This window comes from Neocloeon triangulifer, unplaced genomic scaffold, assembly GCF_031216515.1.
Source record: "Neocloeon triangulifer isolate White Clay Creek 2 clone unplaced genomic scaffold, ASM3121651v1 ptg000008l, whole genome shotgun sequence".
NCBI classification, from domain to species: domain Eukaryota; kingdom Metazoa; phylum Arthropoda; class Insecta; order Ephemeroptera; family Baetidae; genus Neocloeon; species Neocloeon triangulifer.
Window position 1 is genome coordinate 5,081,577 of NW_026775550.1, and position 10,018 is coordinate 5,091,594.

Below are 10,018 nucleotides of genomic sequence, written 5' to 3' on the forward strand. Positions count from 1 at the left end.
GTTTGACTAATTGAGTTTGATTGGAATGACATTTGGTTGGATGGAAAAATTAATTTGTTGTTCGAATGTAAATTAGTATGGCCAACATTGGCTTGATATTAGCAAATAAAAATAATCCGAATTTTACAAGTTATCATATATTATTGCTTAATCATTGAGTGTTCGGAGAAAATTAAAATTAACATATTCATTGTGAATAAAATAAAAATTTAAATTAATATATCGTTTAACTTCACAGTTGCCATCTTCATGTCCGTTGATGCCGTCCATGAATTGTACCCACCGAGACGGGGAGCTCGGAGGCGGACTTTTTACGTCGAGGTGGCCCGCCAGGGCAAAGTGCTCTTGATGATTGCCGTGCCCACCGACTCGATAGAGGGATACGCTGCCCAGCTTACACCATGTGCTCTCCGTTGCCTGGATGTGAAGCCGTCCCAAAAGTGCACTGTCGCAGTGCCTCGTCGAGTCGTGTGCCTGGATTTCCTTGAGCTGGAGGTGCTGTGCACCAACGTGCAGAGAGGCGCGGAGGCCGACTACAGGCTCTTGCAGGAGGCTAGGCGAACCTGCCGAGCTATGGGCGTCGGCAGTGTTGGACAAAGGCCTGGAGGAGGTACCACCCTCAGGATAAGGCGCCTCTCACCAACGGCCAACGACTACGGCTCAGTTGAGAAGAGCACCAACATCGTTTTCCAGGAAGAGGACGAAGAATACTTTTAGTTCTAGCGCGAAACAAGAGAGTCTGCAGCACATTATTATTATTGTTGTTTATTTGTCCAAATTGTTACATCACATTGTTTACATACAAATTGTTGAAAATTTTACGAAATATAGAGAGAACACTATAATTATTTTAATTTTATTGTCACTTTTCCCACTCATGGTGAAATATTTTTTTTTTATGTTAAATTAAAACATGAAAAGCACATCAGTCAGATTTCTTTTAAAATTGATTTTAGTGATATCATAAAAAAAATAATAATAAAAAAAATTAATTGGGTGGTGCCTTCTGTACCACCAAAAAAGGGCACAGGCCGACAAGACTTTGTCTTGGCCTGACCCTATAAAAAAAAAAATAACAAAAAATTAAAATAAATTTTTAATGCGCCATAAATGGAAATTTATCTCCTCCCCAGCAGCACCAATATTGTAAATTGTTCATTAAGGTTGTTGCTTGCAAATTGACAGCACCCAGCAATTACAAAGCATGGTTTTGGTAACAATTTTCTTCTTCTACTTATTCATAAAAACAAAATTTGTCAAAAGGGTGCGACGGCTAGGTGATTGAAATTATTAAAATCATCACATTTATAAAAAGAAACATTATTTTTCCGACACTTATTGTAAGCAGTTTTGAACTATCATGATTAAAATAACCCACAGTCGGCAGATTTCGCATTCAATGCGACGCATTGTAAAATTCGAGGTGAATTTGCCGCTTTTGATAGGAGACTAGTCTGCCGATGGAGCAAAAGCACTTGCTGGTGGCCTCCGAAGGCCGCTGAGTGTCTCGGACGGCCCTCATCTTCGCCGCCGCGGCCACCGCCGTCATCTTCTTCTGGCCGGAGCCTGGTGAGACAAAATCACCATTATCATATCAATGTGGAGTTAATCGATAATTGGTGCGTTGCGGAAGTTGCAAATTGGAGTGATGAAATCTTTTGTGGTGTGAAAGAGTTATTTCTTCAAGATTGATTGAAACAAATACCATATAAAAGTAATAAAATTGTTAAGAAGTTAAGAAGCAATAATTTAACAGGTTTTTTACATTTCACAAGATGTAACAAAAAATACTTGTTTTATTTAAATGTTTTATGTGTTTACAGTTACTATTTATACCAGAGCATTTTTCCGATTATATATTATTTACGAATTTAATCAAATTAATATATATTTCTGAAATTATTATTCATAATCAAGTTGATCAAAGCACCAAAATGTTTACTACGATATGAATTAATAAGTAGATCTTAATATTGTAGCTTTCATATAATATTTGACTTTTTAGTTAGACAAGTATCTATTGAATTTAATATCAATACTAATTTTCGTTTTTAATTTTTTCACTACAATTTTGTAAATTCTAAAGAATTTTCAGCTTTTATGACATCAATTTTCTTGTTTTCATTCAGGTCGAGGCAAAGTAGCGTCGCCTAACTGACCCCCTTCAAAGAGTGCCAAGGCATCTCGACTTTTTAAACGATTACTTCAATAATGCAAACTATTTATTTATTTTATATTTAATATAGAAGAGAAATTTGTCAATAATTACTTTCCCAAATCGCATCTCGGACACTTTCAATTCACAAGACGCCTGCGAGCGTTGAAAGTTTGCAACCCGCTCAACGCCAACGGCCGCCTGGTTGCCCGTCATTTCAGTTCGGCCCTAGCAGAGCATTGATAGAAAAATGTGGAATTGATTTTTTTTTTTTAGAAAAAGGTTTACTGCCGAGATTTGAGATTTGTAATCAACCCCAACGACAAAAGCTCAAAGATTTAATTATCTATCATCGCTGATAATAATTATTTTAATTTTAATATTTCAACGGATTTTAATAAAATAGCTGGATCTTTTCAGAGGATATCAAAAATTGAAATAATGGTTTGTAAGAATTTAAAAAAACAGGCAAAAAGGGTCAGAAAATTATTTACAGAAACGAACTTTTTAAATATTTAATAAAATATCTTCAAAAGTAAAGATAATTCCATTCTGAATTTTACCTACCAGATGTAGAATTTCATGGGCAACATTTTTTTCTAAATCGCGGAAAATATCTGAGTTACGCTTCTTTGAGAAAATTGACCTTGAAAACTAAAAATGCATTTTACTGACCTTGACCTTTGACCTAGGTATTTTTTGTAAAAGGAAAAGTTGTTCAAAATTAAAAAATAGGTCCGGCAGTGAAAACCGCATTGCTCTAGGCTGCTTAGAAATTAAATAACAGAAAAATGTCGAAATACGGCATTTCGGAAAAACGAATCTTTTTTAATTTTAAATTGAAATAACTAAAAAACTAAGATATGCGCCATCGCAAATAATTTGGACCAAATGTAGAATTTCACGGGCTACATTTTTTGCGTTTGCTAAAGAAATATCTAAAATACGCTTCTTTGAGAAAAATGGCCTCAAAAACTAAAAATGCATTTTAATGACCTTGACCTTTGACCTAGGGATATTAAGTCAACAGCAAAGTTGTTCAAAATTAAAAGTTACCTACTCTAGTGCAAACCAAATTTCTCTAAAGATAATAGGAGCAAAGATATAAGCATTTTTGAGCTTTTCAAAAAACCCGAATAATTCAAAAAGTAATAAAAATTTTCGAAAATTTTGGTCTCAAAATTTGGTCAAATTAGTTTTTCATCAACCCTAACAACATATCTAAAAATCAGAACGGTCCTCGTAACAAAAAAAAAATCTGTCCAATCTGATTAATTTTAAATCATTCGTGAACGGTCCTAATAATAATAATAAAATGTCATTATGGTTGTTACTGAAGCACGTTTCAAGTCTCTCGCACTCCCTTAAGCGCGGATCTTTTTATGGTTATCCAAAATATTATGCACTTCTATTCTAATGTCGATCATGATTTAGCTGAAAATCAACATTTCACTTTCCGCATGGACAGCGCCGCATTGAGAATTTTCGGTTCATAACTTAAATATACTGTTCATAGCAGTTCATATCAGCGCATAGTGCAAAAACAACGTTATCTTGCTTTTAGCGCCAAAACTGAGAAAATCTCGAGCGGTGACCAATCAGAGAAAGATAAGCGACTGCATCTCCTCATGCGGCATCTTTGGCAAACTGCAATTTGCATCGTTTTGTTTTGTTTGAGGTGAAAGGTGAAACTTTCGTTGGTGTCGCGTTGGTGTGCTTTAATTTTTCTTAAATTCATTCTCTTCGACTTCTACCCACACTGACGTGGCTAAAATCGCCTCGCTTCCTCGCTAGTCTCACCTTTAACCGAATTGTGCAGAGAAACGTGTGACGACAATTCAAAGATTCGAAATGGCAACGAGTGATCCGGCGGACGATTCTCTCTACCCGATTCCGGGCCCCATGGACGACCTGAAGAACGAGGACATGGAGGTAATTAACCCTGTCAACCATTTCTTGCCAACGGGCAAAAAATTGGGCTCAACTCGGCCCACCTGCGGACTTGCAATTCTGGCCCCCCCAAAATGCATGCTTTCCCTGAATACATAAGTTTGAGATGGTAACGACTGTGGAATTGCAATGTGCAGTCTTACATCAACTATAGTTCCTGTTTATTTTTTTTTTGCATTTACTCCGCTAATTAATAGCTCAAAATTAGGTAAATTAGGTATTGTTAATGTGTACAAATTGTTACACATCACATTTGTTCACATTTTACATTTAATATTGTTGAAAAAAAACCATGCCGCCTTATTGTATTCGTTTTTTGATTGCACTGCGACTATGACACCGTTTTAATTAATTTCAGATACGTCTCAACTCCATGAAGAATCTGTCCCCGATTGCTGTAACGCTGGGCGTCGAGCGCACTCGCAACGAGCTAATTCCTTTCCTAACGGAGACCATCCGTAGAAATGACACTGACGAAGTAGTCTTGCTTGCGTTGGCTGAGCAGCTTGGAAACTTCACTCCACTCTGCGGCGGATCTGAATATGTCCACTGTCTACTGGTATGAGCTAAAATTCATAATTGATGGATGTAAAAATAAATTTTGGCATGAACGAGCACTATGAAAATGAGAACAAAATTTAGTTAAAATCAAACTTCATAGTGTAGCTCTCAAGAAGCCATTTTAAAAATTATCCAGACATGATTTATAAAGAGATGTTTGGGGTTTTTGAATGGAATTTATTTATAATAAATTCGGTCCTATCTCATATTATTATTGATTTACTGGGTATTTTATTGACCTTTCTATTAATTAAATATTTTTCTTCAGCCACCACTGGAGTCCTTGGCCACGGTGCAGGAGGCTGCGGTTCGAGAGAGGGCAGTGGAGTCCCTGCAGCAAATCTGTGCCCTGCAAAGCCCATCAGACCTTGAGAACCACTTTGTTCCACTGGTTCTGCGTCTTGCTGATGGTGACTGCTTCACGGCTCGCAGTTCAGCTTGTGGTCTCCTCAGTATCTGCTACCCAAGAGTCTCTGCCAATGTGAAAGGTAGAAAGAACACTTGACCTTAGTCTAAAAGCGCCGACAGTGGGTAGTGGGCAACATCTTGGTTGCAGTAAAATAGAAACTTAATTAAAGAGTGCTATCAGATAGCATGTAATTTTTTTTAAATCTGTTTTTTAAATGCAAATCTTAAAAGTGTAAATTAAGAGAAATTACTAAAGAGTTGTGTATATCTGATTGGTTTTGGAAAAATTTAAAGGTAGTTCCATGAATGGAATGAGGCCAAGCTTGGATGAGAAAATATATACAGAAAAAATTCCATTAAAATTTAATTTATATTTTTTTATGTTAATTAAGGCTGTTTCGGCGATCATCGTAGGGTACGCCCACTGAATTTGCAAATATTTTGAAAAAATGACTGCAAAATATTTCCAACAAATTTTTCTCTTTTATTTGCCCATTATAAGAGCTTTTATGAAAAATTTTTCCGACTTTTCTGGAAAATGGCTGAGTTATAAAGGGGTTTGCTTTTCCGCTTGTATCTCATTAAGTATAAGTCCTACGTTAAAAACGAGCATATATTCTGAATGCTGATAAAATTTCCAATATTTTTTACATGAACAATTATTTTCTATGAAAGGGTTAAGTACCCTGAAATCAGGGTAAAAATACTTCAATGCCTGCTCCTGAAGGTATGCAACCGGAAAATTAAATCTGAGATAGCCAAAATTTGACGTCACTCATAGGCACAAACTTCCCCAAAGGAAATTATTTTTGCATTTTCCATTTTTGAGAAAATCCAAAATTTCCCAAAAAGGGTCAAATAGGGTTGGAAAATGCGGGAAAGCCAAGAAAGTGTGGTCATATGGCACATTGGCCGATTCGTTATCACATCCTTAATACGTGTCTAAATTTTCAGAAAATTTCATCTGCCCAAAAAAAAGTTACAGCCGATTTTCAAAAATAGCCCTATCTCGGAAGCAGGAAAACGAACAAAACCGTTTTATATCCATCAGCCAAAATTTAAAAAGGCAAGAAACATATCGTTTTTATGGTCTCATTCGAAAGCTATAGTGGCTAACTTCACGTTGGTACGAAAAAATTTCGGTTTCTTCTGACAGATATTGAGATATACCGGTTATTGTGTAATAAAAACCGGTATGCAAGTTCTAATTTCACCAAAATTTGGACTTTTTGCGACGAAAAACATGTATATTGTATAAATTTAGGTTTGTGCATTAGTTTATGATGGAAAAATACGATATTTATAATAATACCACTCCTCAGTTCAAAATTATAAGCATTTTTCAAAAATATTTTACATACCGGTATTTAATTAACTATTCAGAAAACCGGCCTAAAATCACCGACTTTGTGTGGCGCGATAATAATATTTTCAGAAAAAATAAAAATATTTACAATTCTTCTGCGCCGCATTATCGTAGAAACACCCTTAATAAAAAGCATTTATATTTTCCGTCACTATATACAATTTTCTTGATCTCGAACATCCATAATTTTTATCATAGATCATAGTTACTCCGTCAAGTCTTTCAAGACCGTTTTGTATTTCAAAATTTTTAGCCACTCCCTTTAATGATTCAATGCTGCCATAATAATCCTAACAAATTATTACAGACGATTTGCGTTTCACCTTCAGCAAAATGTGTGATGATGACTCCCCCATGGTTCGTTGCGCCGCTGCCACTAATTTGGGCACACTCGCCAAAGTAGTCGAGCTCAAGTACCTCAAGTACGAAGTCATCCCCATGTTTGAGATCCTTTCCCAGGATGAACAGGCTAGATAAAACTAAAGGAGAAGTGGATCTTTTAAAAACTTTGTTGAATTTTTAGGATTCAGTTCGTCTTCTGGCGGCCGAGGCCTGTGTCATCATTGCCACCACGAGCAAGTGGGCTGAAGACAAGTCATTGCTTGTGCGCCAAATGGCCGCTGATGAAATAAGAATGGCAAGTTTATCTTTTATGACCATTTAGTGAACTGTTATTATGAAAGATTTGCACCTTAAAAATCTTGTGGAAATTTGAAGATATTTAGTAAAATTGCACACAAAATGATCATAGAAATGAAGCGATCGGGCTTTTCCTCGTTGCAGAAAATTGTTTTTATTCAAAAACAAATGGCTCTACCAGTTTCGGTCACAGTCTGCGACCCTATTTCATGAGCAAACGCGCTGCTCGCTGACTAATACAAGAGCCATTTGTTTTTGAATAAAAACCATTTTCTGCAATGAGGAAAAGCCCGATCGCTTCATTTCCATGATCATCTCCTCAAGTGTCAACTTTTTCAATCAAAAATGATCATAATTTACCATTTTTAAATGATTTTTGGTGTTGCCAGTTCTTGATGTATATTACAAAGACTTCAGGCCTCCATAGTGACAAAGTCAAATCCAGTCTACTACAATAAGAGCCATTTATCAATTATGGGAAAACCATGACAGATTTTGACCACTATATATTGTTGTAAAAACTTATTTGACTTAGTCAATTAGAAGTCCTTAATGAATACATATAAGTAGAGGAGCCTGTCAATTGTACTTAAGGCCTCCGTATTCTTTACAACAATTAGAATTATTATTATTATTATTGATCTTTATTGACGTATGAGGCCTCACAACGATGTAATCATGTTATATTATTTGAAACAGTGAGAAATTTTAACCATTGTCGTATAGACTTGATTGACTACGGCAATAAGGAGTCGTTAAAACTTTTTCATAATTTAATTTTATATCTTAATCTTTATCCTCAATTTCTTGTTGTTATGAGCGTGGGTTGAACATAACGAGATTTTTTTATACCTAAAAAAGTGATCAGCAGATCAACTGGCTCTCTCAACATTATCTTTTGATTGTTTCGACCATTGATTGAGATTGATACAGAGCTAGGGATATGAAATTTTTCACCAGTTATAATTATATAAAAAATTTACCACAGGTTGACGAGAGCCCACCATCTACAACAGCCAGACTTGCTGTTTTGCCTAGCGCCACTGCAGAGGATGACAAGCGCGCTTCCAAACTAGCCGCTTTGGTGTCGATCTTTCCAAAAACGGACCCAATATTCTTGTCTACGAAAGCAGCCCTTGATGAACATGAGTTCATTCAATTCATCAATGACGCCATTGCTAAAAATATTGATTTACCAAGCAGGGCAAACAATTTGAATAGAGTTGACTGTTTCACTTGTGAAACTTTTTTGAAAGAATTCCCGAACCCGAAAGATCACTTTGGGCAGGAATCGTGGCCGTATGATGAGATCTATAATACCTGTGCCTTGATCGTCCTCGGAAACCATTTTAGGAGGCATAACTTGAGGGACATTATAAAAGGTTTTAAGGAAAGTGGAGACTGCCTTTACAAGGCCCACCACATCCTACAAAACATACCTGCCAAAAAGTAACTGTTTTGAAAATAAAATCTAAAATTAATGTAAAATTTTAAATTCAATAGGACACATGAACGAGAGCAGCTATTGATCCCTGTCGAGGGCAAAAATCACCATCGCCTTATGAGTGAAATTTTTTTTTTGGAAAACGAAAAGAAACTGGAGGAGCTGCAAGATCATCAAAAGCAAGAACTTGAGAGGAAAAGAGAGGAGGCCAGTTTGGAAAAAAAATTATAAGATGTTGTGTATTTCATTGTATTTGAATGGAGAATAAATAAATAGAAAAAACGATCAATCCCATTTTCAACAATTGTGGCACTTGATTAAATTTTTTCAAAATATGGAATTATTGTTTCAAAATTGTTAATTTTAAGATCTAAAATCAGCCTTTAAAATCCTTAAATCTAAATCATTCTACGGCGAATGTCTTTTTGTCAGGTTTGAAAACTCAAATTGTGCTTGAAATAATACAAAAAATAAGGATCATCCCATGCTAAAAAATTATGGCAATTAATTTTCTTCAAAATTGTTAATTTTAAGCTCTGTGACTGAATTTGTATCAGAAAAATCTCAGCCGTTATTAAATTATGCTCAAAATACTTGGACAAGTCGTGTGAATACATGCTGAATCGATTGACTATCTCATATAAATCTTAAAAATGTTTTACTTGTATAATAATCTAAATTTTAAATTAATTTTTTTTTCAGAGTTCAGGAATAAAAAAAGTTTAACGTAAATTTTTACGATGCAATAAAGAAAGAATATGTTTTTGGCCACAACTTTCCGATTAGTTTTTTTCATTTTTGTTTGTAAAAAAATCACTTTTCAAATGGCACCTCTCTCAGCAAACCCTTTTATATCTCCCAAGTGTCCGCGGAAAATAAGATATTTCAACTAAAGGGCCGTGTCAAGCAAATCTTTAACTTTTATTTTCCAAAATTTTATTCACTTTCATTTACTTTTGGCGACCTAACGCGACCTAAGTCGGGATCAGCCAAATCCGCACTCAACAGTCTCTTATTTTCGATTGTTGCAGCGACGGGTAAATTCAAAGGAGGAAGTACCAAGAACTCGCTTTTCAGACGCCAATATCTCCGAAACGGCTGATTGGATCTTGATTCTGCCCACGCCATTCGTTTTTCCGCCCGTTTTTTAATTATGAAATAAGTAAAACTTATTAAATTATCTTTAACTAAAAATAACGCCATTCTGAATTTTTCCTACCAGATGTAGAATATAATGGGCTACATTTTTTCCTATACCACGGAAAAAATGTGAGGTATGCTTCTTTGAGAAAAATGGCCTTGAAAAATAAAAATGCATTTTACTGACCTTAACCTTTTACCTAGGTATTTTTATCCAACAGAAAAGTTGTTCAGAATTTAAAATTGCATCTAGCAGTGAAAATCGCATTGCTCCAGTCCTCTAAGTAAGAAATTAAAAAAAAAAAATATCAAAATAGATACACGGCATATCGGCAAAACGCATCTTTTTAATTTT

At 35.4% G+C, this 10,018-nt stretch overlaps 1 protein-coding gene across 1 annotated transcript; it reads left to right on the forward strand.

Annotated features, from left to right (window-relative positions):
• Positions 1-3,810: 3,810 nt before the first annotated feature.
• On the forward strand, positions 3,811-9,116 carry LOC132194583 (serine/threonine-protein phosphatase 2A 65 kDa regulatory subunit A alpha isoform-like). Its single transcript, XM_059615951.1, has 7 exons — positions 3,811-4,087; positions 4,464-4,664; positions 4,935-5,154; positions 6,748-6,908; positions 6,964-7,077; positions 8,068-8,528; positions 8,583-9,116. The coding sequence occupies exons 1-7, from the start codon at positions 4,007-4,009 to the stop codon at positions 8,752-8,754; spliced, it is 1,410 nt and encodes a 469-aa protein (XP_059471934.1). The 5' UTR covers positions 3,811-4,006; the 3' UTR covers positions 8,755-9,116.
• The last annotated feature ends 902 nt before the right edge of the window (positions 9,117-10,018 follow it).

Excerpts from the sequence above, each read along its gene's own strand:
- LOC132194583 (XM_059615951.1), top strand. The coding sequence starts at position 4,007 with ATGGCAACGAGTGATCCGGCGGACGATTCTCTCTACCCGATTCCGGGC. Across the intron at positions 4,665-4,934 it reads AATATGTCCACTGTCTACTG|CCACCACTGGAGTCCTTGGC; the intron begins GTATGAGCTAAA and ends ATTTTTCTTCAG. Across the intron at positions 6,909-6,963 it reads TCCTTTCCCAGGATGAACAG|GATTCAGTTCGTCTTCTGGC; the intron begins GCTAGATAAAAC and ends TTGAATTTTTAG.